The following is an 18,972-nucleotide window of genomic DNA, read 5'->3' as shown; positions in this document are numbered from 1 at the left end:
AAACCTCATCCTCACTTAATTCTCCTCAGCTGGCAGCCGCCTTTATGTTTTGATGGCTTCCCCTGTTGAATTACTGCCTTCTCATGAAATATGTGTGTTTCCCCGATCTGGCTCGCCGCTGGGTATATTTCGTATTTCATAAAAAGCGGGGGGGGGGGGACTCCTGCTGGCCAAGGTCTCATAACATTAAGAACAACACAACCCCTGCCTGCCTGGGGGCTTCGGAGGACATGCAGCCCTGCCCGGTCTCTTACTTCAAAAGCTAACATAAGATAGGACAGCATGCTGAGAACAGAAACTTAAAATGCTCCGGTGACTAAAATCTATGACAAAATAAGCCAATGTTTCCACATGGACATCAGTGACTTAGTAACATTTTGAAAAATTAAAGCAAAAACAATTCAAAGTCAGGCACTGGAAGAAGCAACAGAGTTTCACTCGCAGAGTTTCACTTTTCAGTCCAAAGCTTCAAAGAGAAGCCAAGAAAGAAATTTCTCCAAATTCCTCTTACACATGATTACCCTCAATAAATCGGCTAAAGTCACAGATTTGAATCATACACATAATTCCTCACTTGCCAGACCAAAAATTATTTCAAAGCATACAGATTAATTATTATCCAATAAAGTCATCAGAAGAAACCCTCCAAAAACTATGACTGTCACTAACGCTGTTCATCTAATCTCTCTTTTTCTCTTGTATATTACGTTCAAAGCCACTGGCAAGTAATTGCTACATCCCGTTCATCTGAAATTGCTAGTGGATGTATCGCAAGTTCTTGTTGACCCCTTCTTATCTTGTGATGGGTTTAAATTTCCCTATGACAATTTTTAGAAAGGATGTTGAGAAACACAGCTGTGCAAATCCCTGTTCTTTAATCTAGATCAGGACAGATGGAGCCGTTGCGGGTAACCAATATTGTCTTCCGTGGCCAACGCTGCTGTGGCAGTGATCCCTCCAGGGATCTGCTCTTCTGCGCTGGCAACGGCAACCCTGGGAGAGGACAGGGATGATGGGAAGGAGGCACGCCGAGCAGAAGGGACAGGAAGTGGATTCATGAGATCCGCAAGCCCCTTCTTCTCCGCCCCCAGAGGGGCTGGGAAGCTAAACACGCTGAGATGAATAGGAGGCTGGAGCACCTCTGTTGTTCCTTCTGGCACGCCGAGCTCTTGCTGGCAGGACCTCTGACAGACAGAGGGTTCAGGACCCCGCTATCTATTAACTGACTAATCCATGGGATTGCTCTTCATTGCAAGAACTGCAGGCATCCACACTCATCAGGTGATCCTGTGGGGAGTGAGCAGCAGTCCTCAAGGACTGCTGGCCAAGATTCGTCAGAATCAGGATGTGAAGCAAATCAAAAGGGAGCTGGGGAGGATGGGCCTTGCCATGACACTGAGATGAAAGAGGTGGGTGCGCTGATCTCAAGTTCCTGGGAATATGCAAGATATCCAGTAGGTGGGAGGTGGCCATGAGCACGAGAGTTTCTCAGCCGTGGACTAGGCAGCCCTGGCACAGGTAGAGAGCTGGAGCGTGGGGAGGAGCTGCACTCACCTGCTGCACAGCGTGGGAGGAAACAAGGCCCAGCTCAGGACACGCTGATCCGGATGCGTCGCAGGGGTGCCTTGATCCTTGCAAGCGCGGGTCGAGCTCAGCCCTGGAGCTGCTGCTCCTCATTGCAGCTGGGGACTCTTGGCGGGCTGACGAGGGTCTCTTCTCCCTTCTGTCCTCTCGGCAGCCACCCGGTGAGGCAGGTCAGGCTGAGCGTCTGCAACTGGCCTGGAGTCACCCAGCGTCTGGGCTGAGTGGGGATTGGAACCCGGCAGAAACAGAGAAGCAGAGCGAGTCAGAAGGGGCCTCCCGGGCCACCTAGCCTGACCCCCACTCCAGCCGGCTCCGCTCACGACATGCCCACCATGTGCACGTCCAGCCTGTCCTTGGACCCCCTCACTGATGGAGCCTCAGCCACCTCCCGTGGGAGCCCATTCCACACCCTCAGGGTCCCGACTGTCAGGAAGCGCTTCCTGGCACCCACCCTAAATGATAGTCCAGGACTCGGGGGCACGGCACACTGGCTCGGCACTTTAACCACTGCTGCTCAGCCCTTTATTGACATTTGGATCACCTCCTCTTTCTGTGAAGGCAATGTGAGTGTTGGGAAAAAAGAAGCCATGGCTGGAAAACACTTACAGGAAGGCTGGGCTAGAAGGTAGGCAAGGCTGCCAGGGTCTGGGAAGGGGCAACTGCAGGAAAGCATGCAGGACAGCTGGTTCCCAGCGGACGGGTCCATGCCCCTTGTTCCACCCCTCCTCCGGCAGCCCGGTTCACCCTGCTTCCTCCTGAGTCATCCTTTTGGGCAGATGCAGCTCGGGTGAGGCAGCAGGTCCCCATGACAGGCACCGTGCTTGAGAGCGGAGTCGTCTCCCTTTTGCATCCTCACCGCCGCAGCAAAACAGACAGGCAAAAGCAAATCTACCTCATTTAACATTTCTGCGTTGGCAAAAGAGCAGGAAATACCCTGGCGAAGCACCCAAGCTGCAAGACCTGCTTTTCTCCCTCGCCCAGCCGCTGTGCCGGGGAAGGCAAGGAGGACCCCACCGTTAAACCGCTGGTGGATTTGCACCCGAAGGCACGTGGTCCTGCGCCAGCGATCAATGTCCAAGCTTTAGGAAGCGCAGCACATTTCGGAAGCACTAGCCATGCACTGAATTGCATCATGTGGTAGGACCCAAGCACAGCTCCTGGGCTCAGTATTGAGAGGCCAGGAAGCCTAGCTTTAGGTGGGCATGCTTGCTTTTAAGAGCGGACACTGCCGCACCTCTTCTGGTTGGGCGAATATGCTTGAAAACGCTCGCTTGGTGTGCATCTACGCATCCAGTTTTCCCTTCCTTAATCGCTGGCATGTGGAACAAGGGGATCCACACAGGATGCGGTGCTGCAGGCAGGAGAGGTCTGTTTCTTCATTTCTTCCCACCTCAGCGGAACGGAGACAACGTGCCTTCTTGTTTACTGTGAGGCTCCAAGAGGAGGCGTCCTGCTGGCCCTGAGAGGGGCTTTTGGACTGTGCATGGGACGGATGAACTTGCGGAGATGAGTTTCTCTCTTTGGGTTGTTTTCTGCACTTGCGTCTGTTTTGTCTTGTTTCATATCAAGCTGAGATTCTCTAAAAAAAATCCTCGCCCAAATACTTCTACACATTTTCACGGGCGTTTTTACAAGCCGCTTCCCCTAATGTAATGCATTTTGCCACATTACTCACACTAATGTGTGCACATTTTTTCGCATGCTTCCCCCATTCTATGCATTTGTGTTTGCGTTTTTTGAGAAGAAATTTACAGTGCAGAAGCGGAAAAATGGGCATTTCGAAGGATGACTCGAGCTTTGGCTTGCATGTTGGTTCGGAAGTGTGAAATGAGCTCAATTCAGATTTCCTAATTCAATGTGAATCTAATTAGCATCTCCCTCTGTAATTAGTGCTCATTTCTCCTGCATCTCTTACCTATGTGTGCGCAATTTGGCCTCCTTTATGCTGGGCTAGGGAGAGACATGCTCTCCCACCTCACTCCCGCCTTCCCTGCAGGGACTCCTTTCTCCATGCACCTGCAGGGAGGTGAGCAGAAGCCTGTTGCGCAGCTGCCTTGTACGCAGGAAGCCCCGTCAGTGGACGGAGCCAGTGCCGCAGGTTGTCGGTTCAGAATACAGCTCCTGCTAAAGATGAACCTGAGCTAAGGGCTGCTACTGCATTGCTATGCCAGGATTCAGGCGATCCATAGAAATCAGGGCTGTGCGTGTTTTTCCTTTCCCAGAAAGAAATCCGGTTGACCTGCAGTTCTGGGCAGTGGGACAGGTCTGTGACTTGTGACCCCGTCGACTGCCGGTTTCCAGACCAGTCGCATGTGCTTTACGCAGAGTTCTCCTGCCCCGGAGGGACCACATTCCTCAAGCAGTGCCTCTTCTCCTGCATCGAGCCAGCAAAGCTTCAAGGTACGCAGCCCTCGTTGGACGGGAAGTGTGGGCACCCTGGGGGGTCTTTGGCACGGTCCGTGCGACCGAGTTTCCTGTTGGAAGGTACATCCAAGCTGCTCAGTTGTATGGCTTTTCACAGGTCTGCTGCTCTGGCAACTGATTCTGGCTAGGAAAATATTTCAGAGCAAGATAAGAGATGCCTTGAGCAGAGCCGTGCATCTTAGAATTAGAATCAGCAGCCTGGTATTAGATCATGTTCGTGATTACAAGTACTGTGCATCAAATTTTACTGAATTTCCTGCCAGTGGCTTTATAGTTCTAGATGGTCATTTGAGAGAAGTTCTGTTTCATCCAAGAATTTCTGTCTCCATGGGGCGTGTGGTAAAGGGTTTCCTCCACTGTTTGTTGAGTCCAGCCTGTAAGGAGATAACATGCAGATATTTGGAATAATTTTTATGGGGCTGCTGTACACAAGCTGAATTTTTGTTAGATAAGAGCACTAGATATACAACTGAAAGTACAGCTTTCTTTTCCTCTGATTTATTTATTTATTTATTTATGTAGAATATTTATATGCCGTCCTGTCGCGAAGGCCTCAGGATGGCTTACATAGATAAAATAATATAAAACAACACAAACGAATTAGAGATCCACACTGGCTACAGTTAAAAACATATATAAACCAATATTAAAAGTTATTAAAATATTGCTGGAATAAAAAGGTCTTAATCTGGCACCGAAAAACAAATAACGATGGCTCCAGGTGGACCTCTCTGGGGAGCGCATTCCACAGGCAGGGCGCCACCGCAGAGAAAGCCCTCCTCCGGGTGCTTTGCCTCCTGATGTCTCTCACAGAGGGCTCCTGGAGGAGGGCCTCTGCTGCCGATCTCAGGGGGCAGGAGGGCAAATATGGAAGAAGGCGTTCCTTCAGGTATCCAGGTCCCAAGCCGTTAAGGGCTTTATAGGTAATAACCAGCACCTTGAATTGAGCCCAGACTTCAATGGGAAGCCAATGAAGCTGGTAGAGGACTGGGGTTATATGAGAATAATGCCCAGTCCCTGTCAGCAACCTGGCTGCTCTGTTTTGCACCATCTGAAGTATCTGGACTGTCTTCAAGGGCAGCCCCATGTAGAGCGCATTACAGAAATCCAACCAGGAAGTAACCAATGCATGTGTCACTGTCGCTAGGCAATTGTCCTCCAGGTAGGGACGCAGCTGATGGATCAGCCGAAGCTGAAGGAAAGCGCTCCTCGCCACCGCAGTCACTTGAGCTTCCAGGGACAGCTCTGGGTCGAGCAGCACTCCCAAGCTGCGGACCCTGTCCCTAAGAGGGAGTGCAACCCCATTCAGGACAAGGTCCAAGTCATGTACCCAGGAGCTCGATCCACCCACCAACAGGACCTCCATCTTGTCTGGATTGAGCTTCAGTTTATTGGCCCTCATCCAGCCTATTACCTCGGCCAGGCACCGGTTCAGCACAGCCACTGCCTCACCTGGATTGGTGGAAAACGAGAGGTAGAGCTGGGTATCATCAGCGTACTGATGACTCCACAGCCCAAACCTCCTGATGACCTCTCCCAGCGGTTTCATGTAGATATTAAATAGCAAGGGGGACAAAATGGACCCCTGCGGTACTCCGTGGCATAGCTGCCATGGCACAGAGCCAAAGTCCCCCAGCACCACCTTCTGGAATCGGCCGTTGAGGTAGGAACAGAACCACTGCCAAGCAGTGCCTCCTACTCCCAGTCCCGCCAGCCTATCCAGGAGGATACCATGGTCGATGGTGTACCCGAGCATGTAGATCAAAAAGTTTTTTCTGTGCCTGTGACAGAATAATTTAATTAGGGCTGGGTGGAAAGTTATCAGAACGTCTGACCCCGAAAGGGGACCCAGACTAGAGGATGGGTGAGGGTTACTTTGGGTGAGGGCAGCTTATTAAGATGATTTTTACAGTGGATGAGCATGGTTTAAAACAAATCTGAAATAATGGTGGAAGCAGCTGAGCTGCATCTTTTTCCCCCAAAATTGCTTGGATGTAGCATTGCTCCAGGATATTCCTTGGGGAGCAAAGGAGAGAAGGAGGAGAAGCGGCTCCCAGTTTCCTCCAGCATCCCTGAAATGATGGCAAAACCTGAGGGAGGAAAGAAGAATGGGGTTCCGTTGCCAGTCTCCCAGGGCTTCCAAGAACCCCCGCCCCATCAGTATCGCCCCCCTGCCCACCTGCAAAGGGCGATGCACAGGAAACAGCTAATTCGTCCTGTGACAGGACAGTGTGAGGCTTCCGCGCAGCCCAGCAGTTTCCTCAACTCCGCCCTCCTCCTGTGGAAGGGTGGCAGCCATCCCTGACTCCTGCCCCCTTGAACCGGGGGGCTGAAACCCTCTGGGCCGAGTTACTCAGGGCATGGCCTTCCCCCACACCCGGCCATGCAGCATGCCCCACTCCCCGCAGTTTGGGCAGGCCCCATCTGGGCCCCAGGTTGGGCGGGAGGGAGCAGCCAGACTTCTCATCCCCTTTGTCCCTGCCAGGAGAGGAGTGTGGCGCTTGCCAGGGGAAGACTGCTTCCCAGACGGCCTGGGGAAGGGAGGGGAGAGCTGGGGAAATGTCGGGCCAGGGTGAATGGAGCAGGCGGCCAACTCGCCGGCCAGCAGGTGTTGTTTTCACTGTTGGAGCAACGTGCTGTGAGCCGCCCGGAGAGCTCACGGCTAATGGGGCGGCATTAAGTAGCCAGTCAGTCCGCCAAAGAGGAGCCCTGCCTGCCCCACCTCTGAGTGGGCCCTGTTTCTCCCCCTCGCGCCTTTGCCCGGAGTCAGGAACGAGCCAGAGGCTCACCTGCCTGGAGGACGGACTCTGGTCGCTCCCGGAAGCCTACTGCAAGCTGGAGTGCGACACGCCGCGCCTGGTCGCCAACGCGAAGCTGCTGGAGCAGCGGTGCCTGCAAGGGAACCACGACGTGGGCTCCGTCTGCCGCTACAGGTGCAAGCCCGGATACCACGTGGCGGACTCCGCTGAGGAAAAGCCCCGGAAGTGAGTAGAACGAGCTTTTCTGTCCCCTGCGCTCTCCCTGGCGCCTCTGCTTTCTCCGCGGCGGCACTTGGGTGCAGCGGGTGTGCCGGGTGGAGCTGCGTCTCTCTTTCTAAGGGGCGTCCCTTGCTAACTTACTCATTTATTTAAAGTGTTTATTTGCTGTCCCAACACTAAAAGTCTCTGGACGGCATACAAAACACACCAAAAAACAATGCAACCATTTACCACACACAACACGCTAATGGGTTGCCCAGGTTCACGCAAAGTGGGGAGGGGTTGAGAGTGTCGGAGGCGTCCAGAGCGGTGCTGCCAGAGCCGGTCCGGACTTTCTCGCCAGGCTGCTCTCCCGGGCTGGGCACCTGCGGCAGGATGGTCGGCGGTCGCCAGACTGCTTTGCGGGAAAATGGGCTCTGCCCGCAGGAGAGAACGGGTGTCTCCGATTGCGATGGGGGCAGAGAAGCGCCTGGAGAGCCGCCGCTGGGCAGTGAGGATTGTTGAAGGTGGCGCTGAGCGGCTTGCCCAGGCGCCATGAGATCGTAACTCGCGTCTCCAATTAACTCACACAGCAGCCGGCAGTAAACCTAAAGACTTTTATTGCTATTCACTACGAGATTTACAATGTAACAGATAAGCTCTGGCAACAAGCTCCTGATGGTTCAGTTGCCCCCTCCTTTCTGAGCTGCCTCAGAAGACCATGTGGTAGTAGATCTTCCTGTCTCTTCTTCCCGTTCGTGGGTGGGACGGACCTCTGTCTTGTCATCGTAATTGGTCCATACGCAATTGGTCTGAACGCCTTAAACGCCTCCTAAGTTGGGCGTTTGCCAAATTCACTGTTATGTCTTCTTGTTCTCCTGAACTCTGTCCAGCAGCCTCAGAGTCAGGAGCCGGGGGGGGGGGGCAACTTGTTCAGGCACCTCAGAGCCAGGATGAGGGGAAGCTGCTCTTCCGGACGCCTCACAGTCTGTGGGGAGCCTATTCGCTCAGGGGCTAAGGGGTCAGGCTGTGGGGAGGCTACTTGCTCAGAAGTCTCAGAGTCAGGCTGCAGAGGGGCCATCTGGGCACTGGGCCCCAAGTATAAGTCCCCTTGTTCCAATGCCTGACTCTCACTGTTGGCTCCTGCCTCTTCCTCATGAGTAGACCCCTCTGTCGCGCCGTCAGGCACGACACCAGGCCGCTTACGTGGGAACCCTGCGGTGGAACCATCCCCGGTGAGTGTGCCAGAAGGGGAAGGTCCTCAGCCCAGACCAGAAGGCACTCCAGCTGCTGGGGAAGAGCAAAAGACCAGCGTGTCGGTGCTCGCAGGCGGCTCGAGTGCATTGTACGCTTCCGCGTGTTTTAATTGTGTGAGTTTACTGTTGTGAGCTGTCTAGAGTCCTGATCTTTGGGAGCAGGCTGGAGGTAGATAAATATAATAAATGATAGATTGAAGCTAAAATGACCGATGTGCACAGAGGGGAAAGGAAGGTCCGATGGCACAGAGCGCATGCAGTTGGAACACGAAACGTGAGACGTATGAATTAAGGAACTGGAAACTGAAGCAAAAAGCAGGATGGTTAAGCATTGCGGAACCTGCTGTGAACAAACAAACATGGACTGGAATGGGGCATTTCCAGTCAGAGGAAAACCAAGTGTTTTACTCTGGGAATGGCAGAAGAAACAGTGTAGCTTGAGCAAAGAAGCAAGATGCAGTACAGTCAGGGGCTCTAACGCAAAGCCCGAACAATTCGTGTCCATCAAAGTGCTTGGAAAACGCATCAAGAGAGCCATTGGTCATATCCATGTTCCAACCACAGTTGTTGAAGAAAGAGAGATCAAAATCTGCTCCAAGCTGCAGAGACTGAATCAGTTCAAATCCTGGCAGGAATATGCCACAAATATGGAAAACTCAATGATGGCCCTGGACCGACATCTTCAGTATACATTCCAACCCTCCAGAAAGCAGCACAGGAACTGCTGGATCATTTTTCCACGCAAGCAAAGAGCATGGGAAGGTATTGCGAGGTATTGCAGCAATTTTTTTTACCCTCTGTGGACTGAGAAATGCTAAACATTCCATCGGATTCTGAAAAGGAAGAGGCGAGCTCTTGACTGCTGGGGCTACAGCAAAGGATTCCTGTGAGAGATCGATCTTGCCTTGTTGGCTACAGCAAAGCCTTTGTGTGGATCCTGAGACGCTCTGGGTGGTTCTGAAAGAAATGGGGGTGCCCCGGCCCTTGCAAAATTTGTGTTGTGGACAAGAAGCGACCTTACGTTAGGAAAGAATAGGGAGAAACGGGTGATACTGCTTTGCTGGCAAAAGCAGGAATGAATTGCGATGGCTCCTGAGAAAGTGAAAGAAAATAGTGCATAAACTGGGCTGCAGCTAAGTATCAAGAGAGCAAAAACCATGACCAGAAAAGAATGATACAACTTAAAGGTCAACAGTGAAGAAACAGAAATTGTGAAAGATTTTGCGTCCCGAGGCTCCAGGGTCAATTCAAAAGGAGACGGAAGCCAAGAAACTATAAGAAGACTTGGAAGGGCACCAGCGGCGGAACTAGAGAAGATCCTCACGTGTGAGGACATTTCACTGGGGGCCGAAGCCAAGTCATCCGTGCCATCGTGTTCCCGATCACTGTGCACGTGTGTGGAAGCTGGACAGTGAACGAAGCCGGCAGGATCTGAAACTGATGTGCTCAAGTCTGGTGCTGCAGGAGAGCTTTACAAATACACTGGACTGACAGAAAGACAAGCAGGTGGGTTCTAGATCAAATCAAGCCGGAACTTTTGGTGGAAGCAGAAGTGGCAAAAACGAATCTGTGTGTTTCGGGCACATCAAGAGGTGGCAGGACTCTGCGGAGAAGACAGTCATGCTAGGGAACGACGAATGCAGGAGAAGAGGCAGACTAAATATCGGAGAGGTCGCTTCTGGAAAGGAGGCCCGAGCCTCGAGTGCAAGAGTGGAGCAGGGCCATCATGAATGGGGCATTTGGGTGGGGGGCTCATTCACAGGGCCAGCGTAAGTCAGAGGCACATTAAGAGCATGTAACAGCCACACTCATGGAGGGGGCAAACTGGCTGGCTAAGACTGTCCTTTTGCAGTAACAGCATCTTCTTATTTCTTGCAAAGGCAACTTCACATATTTTTATTAAGCTAGAACAAGCGAAGCTGCTTGCATTTCTAAAAACTCCACTGAATTCATTTCATGAATATTCAGGAGCTCCAGCTGATCATTGGCCGCTCACAGAGACAGCAAGATTTTCTTCCTGAAAGGACAAGTCGAGTCTGGTCTACAAAGCTCAGGACCAGAAAACAAGTTTGGAGCGTGGAAAGTTAGGTCAGCCAGTGAATAATGGGTATGTTTTGTAGACAGGTGAGGTGGAAGGTAAAATAATCCATGTTTGAGCCAGGAAGGGGGTTAGAAGTAATTTGATTAAACTGCTGTAAGATCGTTCAGGTGGAGGCTGGCGTTGAAAGCTAGTTGCATCCTGAAGAAGGCCAGCCTTGGTTGTCCAGGTCCTGCAGCTTTGGGAACTGCTCACCAGTGAGCTGTGCCTTCTGCCTCTGTCCTGGCCTTCCGGAAAAGATGTGCTTGTGTGCCCAGGCTTCTTCAGCCTTAGCCACTTTGGTCTGTTTGTTCTGCGTTCTGCACTCTGGGATGATCGGGAAGAGATCTTGGCCTTCCTCTTTGTGGCAAGCTTTCAAGTACTTGTTGAGTGCTGTTTCTCCTTAGTCTTCTCTTCTCCAGATGAAACATGCCCAGTTCCCCCAGCCTCTCCTTGCAGGGCAGTGTTTCCAAACCCCGGATCATTTGTGTTGCCCTCCGCTGGACCCTCCCGGCTTGCCTGCACCTTTCTTTAACAGGAGTGCCCAGAACTGGGCACAGGATCCAGATGGGTCCTAACCAGTGCTGAGCAGAGGGCAGCTAGGGCTTCATGTGGTTTGGAAGGGATGCTTCTATTAATGACTCCTCAAGTAACTTTTCCCCTTTTTGCAGCCACATCACCTCGTGGACTCACCTTCAGCTGGTGAGCTACAACGATTGCAAGACCCTTCTCTCTTACTGTGGAGCCAAGGATCGCCCGTCTTCTAGCAATGCGTTTGGTTCGCTCTTCCTAGGTGTGGAGCTTGTCATTTGCCCCCATGGCATTTCTTCTGCTGTTCTCAGCCCAGTGCTCCAGCCCCTCAAGATCACCTTGAGTCTTGTTTCTGCCTTCCAGGGTCTTAGCCCCCCCACCCAGGTTTCCCCTCCAGGCTGCGCTGCGTCTGCTCTCGCTTTCCTCCGTAGGACTTGCTCCCAGCCCTTCCCCAGCTGCAGGGAGCTCACGAGAGCTTCGTCCTGAGTGGTAGACTTAATATTCTGCAAGCATCATTCCATTCGTGCTGAATTTCCTCTGGTTAGTTTGCTTAAGTTATTTTCTTTCTACTGCTGTGACTGCAATTACACAAAGATTTGTTTTTAAGTGTGTACACAAATTCCTGCTGCCTAATTTTGTGATTAGGTGCTCTGTAATTCCCTAATGATCACAGTGATAATTAATTACGCAAAGGTGGGATGTAATTAGGCAATGAGCATGGTTGCAGTTCCATTATTGCAGGATGGTTGCTTCCTTTTTTGCTGATGCAGTTTCTGAGTCTTTGGTTCCTCCCTGACAGGCAGAAATTCTGCAGGGCCAACCATGTATTCCCATTTTGACTAAGGCTGGACCAGTTGAATTTCTTCTTGCCTTTCAACATAGAAGCTCTGTTTGGATGAACAGGCAGGAGTAGAAGAAGATATTGGAGAATTTGTGCCATGCTTCTGTACAGTGAATTAGACCGTTGCTTGATGCCCAGCATCATGTGCTCCAGGCAGGTCTCTCCCAACCCTCCTCCTCCTGTCCCTTTAATTGGAGATGCCAACTATTGAACTGGGCCATGCCTGACACCTTAAGGCAGCTGCCAGGGCCCGGTAGATCCACCCAAACCCGCCAGATCTGACACCCGTCGCTTGTTCTACGCACACTTTCCGGGTTTTCCACAGTGGCCCAGCATACTCTGGGTTCTCCAGGGCATTGAAATGAGCGCCCCCTTGGAAAGCTGCTGCTTCGGCCACCCATGCCAGGAAGCCTGAGGGGTGCCGTTGACTTCCTAAGAGGCAGTCCACCCAGCCTGGACCATGTCCATGCAAACATGGACATGGTCAGCACTGAGCCATGCATTGCCCTCCGTGGATTCGAGGGGATGTGGCAGGATGCCCGCTCCATCTTTTTCTAATCGTGCTCAGTCTTCACACTAAGAACGAAGGTCCTTCTTGCATCATTGCTGCTGTTTCTCTTTCATTTGGGTGGAGGAGGGAGGGAGGGAGGACACGCAAATGTTATGATGTTACTGAATGCCCATTAACATTTCCTTGCTGTCTCACTGGTCTTCACGGACACTATTCCAGTAATTTTCACAGTGAGAGCAGAAGTGGAATAGTTGTTACAGTTCAGCCGGCTGGCACAATACCTTTACAAAGACTTAGATCTGTGCAAAGGTGAAGAAACTCTACCAGGCCTGCTCTGCTCTGCTCTTGAGTTCAAATAAGCGCATTAGCAGAGTGGAGCAGACCGTCGTGCTTCAAAGAGCTGAGGGATCCATACTGGAAGGGGGCCTGAAACGGTCCACGGCTGGATGCACAGCCCCCGGGCATCTCTTGGGAGAAATGTGGCTAGCGAGCCAAGGACCGACCTACCGCAGCTGCTTTTCCGAGTGCCTTACTGTGCCGCACGACCTTGGCTCTACCTGCTTCGCTGCCTTACCCCTGGCCAACCACACTTTGCAGTTCCTGAGGAGGAAAGTTGACATGAAGGTGTTTCACAAATAAATTGTCGGATGTGAGGAGAGCCATAAAGCAGCCGAAGGAGCGCAGTGTGAGTGGCTTGTGAAGTTTAGTGTGTCCGTCATGCAGCCGATGCTTTCTCAGGCAGGCTGGAGGGGGCAGTGCAAGCCTTTTGCAGCCATCCCACCCACCACGTGCTGGTCACAGCTAGACAGCTTGACCACTGCTGGGACCTCGGAGGAAGAGCTGCCATGGAGCTGCCTGGCATGGTGAGGCAGGGAAGGGTGGAAAGATCCTCGCTCAGATGTTCACCCTCCCTGGATGCAGCTCTGTCCTTGGCTGAAGAGGAGGGGAGAACTCACCATACCCCTGCTCTTTTAGGCTGCAATTTTATGCTCCTTCCGTTGGAATTCCCTATCACAGCAAACAACTGCATGAGGTCCCCTTCTAAGTTCTTGGAAATGCAAGTTTGTGTGCAGCCCTTTTCAGGTAAAAGCAGGATAGGTCAGAAATGAAGCCAGTCTTTTGGCGCAGACTGCAAGGGTCTTACCTCTTTACCCCTCCAAGTTGCATCACGTGGAACCATATCTGCTGCTGTTGAGTGATCATTCGCCAATGTCCTGAAGAGCCCTTTTCCCTCCTCCTTTTCTTTTTCTACTCGGTAGGAAAGATCCACATTCTGTGTGTAAATAGTTTTTAAAAAGCACAGAACGTAAGTGAATTTACACTAATTTGCCATATTTGTAAGTGACAGAATTACAACTCTCAAATGTTTTCTTTTTAAATATAGAATTCTAGACTCCCTACGGCATGGGATGTTTTTCAAAACAATATTGTTTCTGGATAGATAGAATGACCACAAATGCAAGATAGTTTGCATGAATAAAATGTGCATTACTTCTCATCTTGGCAGGTTTGCAGAATTTGGCTTTCTGGTATAGCATAAATTTGGCTGTCTGTGTGCAGGAAGCCTGTTTTTGGTTTTGCCTTAGAGTCTCATAGAATCCTCGAATAGTGGAGTTGGAAGGCCATCCAGTCCACCCCCTGCTGCTGCAGGACATCAAGTCACACCCTCCCACTCAGAGGGCTGCCCCGTTTCTTTCTGAATGGCTCCAGTGTGGGAGAGCCCCCTGCCTCTCCGGGCAGCTGGTCCCGCTGCCGTATTGCTCTGACCGTGAGGAAGCTTCTCCTGATGTTCAGCTCGGATCTGGCTTGTCACAACTTGAGTGGAGGGTTCCGTGTCCTGCACAGGTTCTAGAATGCAGCAGGTCAGACTCCTTGGCTCTCCGGCTCACCACTTGGCCTGCTCAGCAGCGATGTCTGAACACTGACTCTGCGCTCCAGTTCCGGGGGCGGGAGAAGTGGGAAGGGGGGCATTTCTTCGTCTCCCAGTGGAGCGGCTGCTGTTTCCCTGTGGCACCACACTGGTGAACGTCCCGAGGCCAAGAACAGCTGTGGCTTTGCTCAGCTTGTGAGATCGGAGGCACAAGGAGCCAGACTATTCACTGTGCCCTCAGAGCTTCTGTCTGCATTTCTTCCCCTCCAAGCACCATCCTCCTCTTTCCTTCCCTTTCTTGGGAAAAGCAGTAACCAGGCCCGGTCGTGCCACATGCCCACTTCCCCTGTTATCCAAACAGTGCAGTAGACTGAAGCTCGATAATAAAAAAGTGGAAGGAGGCGGACAAGGGGAAGGGAAATAAAAATAATCGGTCGGGTGGGAGCTGGAACCCCTTCAGAAAGGCCATTGCGGGTGAATGAGGATGGGAGCGGGGTGCTCAAGAGTGTAGCTTGGCAGCAGAGCTCTTGATATTGACTGGAAATGTGTGCAGCTGTCTCCGTATTTTTGCACCAAAATAATTCCAGAGCCCATGCCAAGCAAACCCATCTTTTCTGCCCTGTAAACCGAGAAGACTGCACTCCAAGCAAATTATGAAAATCATCTGCATATTTGCTTGTTCTTGCAAAGTAAATCTGCTCACTTTTGAAAGATTTATTTTAACATGTGTGGAGTTGCTGGAGGCCTTTCAAAGTTGCAAGGCGGTGGGAGCGTACGCAGCACCTGCGGCCTTGCCCTGCCTGTTGTAGGAAGAGGGACGTGGCGTTTGTGGGGGATGTGGTATGCTTTGAGCGCCACTCTTAGGCCAAAGAGCCTGCTGTTCAGCGGGGAGCCCCTGCATGAGTCCCTGCTCTGGGCAAGTGTCCTCTGCAGGCAGGTGCCACCGTTGCAGCTCTGCCTTGGTCCTGATGGAGTGATCCATGCCGGGTTGCCTCCTTCCAGTGGGAGCTCATTGGAAAGGGGCGAGGCCACTGTGGTGCTTCCCGATTTGAGGGAGTAGCCCCAAGACCAGGCGGCTCCCGTTCTGCCCCCAGAGAGCAGCTCTGGCGCAGCTGTAAGTAGCGGGACTTGGCTCCTCCAGAGAGAATGGCTGGCAGTCGTGGTCCTGCCTGCCCCTTCTCCCAAATGCATGCGCAGGCACCGAGACCTGATATTTTTTTAGAGCTTACGGTGTCTGGCGCATGTTCGTGTGCAAGTGCTCAGTTTGGGCCAAGTCAGAGTTTGTGCTGATCCTAGCTCAGAACTCCAACCAGCGCTGGAACTTTCAGCTGTAGCGGGAAAGGGTGTTTTCTGCGTGGAGGGATTCATTTCCCCATCATCTCGACACGGGCGCTTCCAGGCTAGGCTTTTTCTGTACCGCCACGCTCCTCCTCCATGGAATTTTACGGGGGTGGGTTGGGAAGTCCATCCAGACTAAGTTGCCTGACATTTGTAAGGTGGTGGCAAACCCACCAAACGAGGCAAAGGGCCTTTTCCGCTGCTGCTCCCCATCTTTGGAACTCCCTCCCTAGCGCCATCTCTATTTTCCTTTTGGCACCAGGCAAAGACACACCTTTTGTGGAATTTTGTAAACATTTAGCCTGAATGTGGTGGCCCTTTTTATATTGCTTTTATAGATGGTTTAAGTCATTATGTTCTAATGTGTTTTGCTTTGTTAATGTGTTTTATGTACATCTTGCAAGCCACTTAGGATGGCCTCAGCAATTATAGGCGGCCTATAAAAATTAAAAAAAACCCTTTGCTCCATTTGCATAGCAGCATTAGGACCCCTCTGTCTGGAAGCAGCACATTCGGCCACGATTCCCAGGTAGAGGTGTGACTTCCTCGCATTTCCCCATCTGCTCCGTACTCCCGTTTCTGTCCTGCAGCAGGATCTGGAAGTAGAGGGCAGACAGACCTGCTCCTGCTCCTATCCCTGTCTAATTATATGTTTTATGTTTTGGACCCCTGGGAGTGCAGAGTAGTTTATACAGTTTATACAGTTTATACAGAGTAGAACCAGAGTAGTGGCTTCTCTCCTCAGATCCAGCGTTGGGCCGGTTTGGGATGATACCTGAACCAAAGCCCCACCCTTTGGGCCGCCTTGCCGTCTGAACACGTGTCCATGCGTTGCACAGCGAGGGTCGCCTTCCTGCGAGCAGCATCCCTTGGAAGTCCTGCCCTTGGCCATCTGCTCTTGGGCACCTCGGTAGCTCTGGCAAAGAGCAGTCAGTGATTAAAGGTCATCTACTGGGGATCACTGGTCTGTGTGACCGTGACGGCATGTCACCCTCTTACCTTTTCTCTCTCCGTGGCCATGACAAAAACCGCCCCTTTCCCCGGAGCTGCAGTTCATCCTGGGGGGGAGGCTTCCATGGATGGCAAGTGGGGGGACCCCGCTTTGCCAAGGAGAAGGCTTGAAAAAGAATCCTTGGAATGCAGCATGCCCCCCCACCCCCTGCGGTTGCTATATCCCCCCACCCTTTGAATAGCCAAAAAGTGAAACGCATGGACACGTTTTACCCACAGGGCTGTGTACATGTAATATGTAAGAGCCACCGTTCTACTGAGAACCTTCTCCTGCCCTGAATCTCCCATTCAAGAAGGGAATGTTCCCACTGGGACCAAAGTAATCATGGCTGATAAGTGTTCGGGTTCTTGTCGTGACAGCCGAGGGTGATTTCCTAATGCTTGGCAGTTCCCTGCAAAAACATGAGAGCCGGTTACTCTCCCAGCGAGTAATTTTGTTTTCATCCAGTTTACTAGTAAATACCTCTCTCTCTCTCTCCTGCTTGGAATCCTTGAATCTCCTGCCCTTGGCAGATAATGTGAGCATTTGGGCGAATTTGCTGCCTTCTTCTTTGGCACCCAGACCTGGCCAGTGCCCATAAGGACTTGGGGGAGCGCCAGCCCGCTTGCTATATGGATTGTGATGCATTCGGATTGACGTTCAGGCCCACACATCAAACACGGCTTTTACAGTTCCTCGTACATCATCCTGTGGCTTTCAGCTTTTGCCCTTTAAATGTTGGATAGCTTCTAAAAAACGTCCTGATTTTTGTTTTGTTTTTGCTTTGGCTCTGCTGCTAATCCTAAATAAATGTCAGTCTTGTAGGATCAGAAGAAGTTGTAGTGGCTCTGTTACAAAGGGAGGTTTGGAGCGGGTTTTTAAAGTCTCCCTCTCTTCCCTACCTCTCTTGTTCCATCCTTTCCTGGTGCCTCTCAGCAAACTGGCTATGTGAGCAGGCACTTAACTCCCTTCCCCTTTCCCCAGACATCCTCCGCGCCCGGGTGAGGTAAGGACAAGCCTATTTGCCCGGCACCCAGAGGCTTTCCTTCAGGGCCGTCTGTTTGGTGTTTTGGCACAATACGGTGGGTGAGCGGACTGTGCCGTCTCGTGCCTGCTTTACACCCAGCATTGTTTGCGAGCATGCCCTTCGGGTGGGCAGAACTGTTTATTCTCTGCTTGGGAGCTAAACGCGCTTGCTGAGTGGATGAAGGTGACGGCTGAGGGCTTGGAGGCACTGGCACATGGCTTCTGAGCACAGGACGGAAAGAAGCTTGCATAAAGCTGATGCCAGAGAAATAGTTTTTGCAGTTTTGTCAGGAGTGGTCTTGAAGGACTGCGTGCAGGTGCTTCTGCATGCTGATGCTTTGCTGAAAACCAAGCACTATCTGAAGAGGGCCGTGTCTGCTCTGTCCCACTCACCACTCACTTGATGTACATATTTGTGAATAAAATACAGTAGCTACTGTACAAACGTCGTACCTGTTGTAAGCACATCTCTCCACTTTTCCCTTTCCAGCAGATCAAGTGAAAGGCTTGTGAGATACAGTCCTTTACAGAGATAGGCCACCCGTCGGGGTGAGCTTTGCAGTACAGAGTGAATAATGATAAAGTTGTTAACACGCAGCATCTAGCAAAGCGGCAATCCCTCTGATTGGTAGAGAGGGTTCTTGCCCATGTCAGGAGTTGATTCCAAACTGAACTGCAGTCCTCCCTTTTCCTAAAAAGGGCTAGGTCCACCCTCAGGGAGTTCTGTGCTGCTTGTGGGCTGGATGGCAGGAACACTGGACCTTGCTTAGTCCGTCTGTTGATTGACTTGACAGTGAAGCCCTGGGTTGATGCACTCACACCACCCCCCGCAGCCCTCCTTGTTTCCAGGGCCTTCTCCACAAGCCAGGCGTCATCTGAGTCTCACCTGCCACGTGACCAACGTTGCTTGTTCACCCTGGCCTTTCGGGAACGCATTCTGACCCCTCCTCCTCTTCTTCTGGCTCACCTTCAGAGTTAGACCTTCCTAGCTTGGGATGCTGTATTTTGAAAGCAGGGGTCCCCCTTCTTACTACATTACACAAATTAAATCCTGCAGTTCTGGCATAGCCACCTCCTCGGAGCAAGGGGAGAATGTAAAACTTCAGCCTCAGTCCCCCAAACATCCTGTAAAGTTTAAAATGCCCGCCTGCCTAAAAGGCTGTTGTCCAGTGTAGGCCTGCATTATCCAGCTTGTGTACTACATGGTGAATTCTCCTCCTCTGCTCTGCTCTGCTCCAGTATTCTCTGTCTGTCACCAGAGACTCTCTCGGCACTCTCAAATGCCTGGAATCTGCGTTTGACTTGTGCCAAGGGTGAGCAGCTTGTGGTCCTTCTGATAGGAGTGGACTACAGCTTCCATCAGCTCTAGCCGGCACAGCTGATGGTGACGTGTGATGGGAGTTATCATCCAGTAACGTCTGGAGGGCCACAAGTTCCCCGGCCTTGGCTGATGTTTCTCATGTGAGTGTAACATGTAGCCAAGCTACTAGGAATGTTTAGTATACTCTGGAGGAACGTGGAGTCATGCAAGACCATTCGCTGACATGTGATGCTTCTTTGGATAAG

At 51.7% G+C, this 18,972-nt stretch overlaps 1 protein-coding gene across 1 annotated transcript in view; it reads left to right on the top strand.

Annotated features, from left to right (window-relative positions):
• The window catches only part of PAPPA2 (pappalysin 2), a 106,236-nt gene that overhangs the window by 61,891 nt on the left and 25,373 nt on the right, over positions 1-18,972 (top strand). Inside the window, exons 16-17 of the mRNA XM_044439142.1 lie at positions 3,807-3,984; positions 6,779-6,992. Of these exons, the coding sequence (XP_044295077.1) occupies positions 3,807-3,984; positions 6,779-6,992 (392 nt within the window). The remainder of the gene's footprint in view (positions 1-3,806; positions 3,985-6,778; positions 6,993-18,972) is intronic.

Source organism: Varanus komodoensis, unplaced genomic scaffold, assembly GCF_004798865.1.
Source record: "Varanus komodoensis strain SLA01 unplaced genomic scaffold, ASM479886v1 scaffold34_1, whole genome shotgun sequence".
NCBI classification, from domain to species: Eukaryota; Metazoa; Chordata; class Lepidosauria; order Squamata; family Varanidae; genus Varanus; species Varanus komodoensis.
The sequence above is the reverse complement of the archived record's forward strand: the minus strand, read 5'-3'. Positions and strand labels throughout refer to the sequence as shown.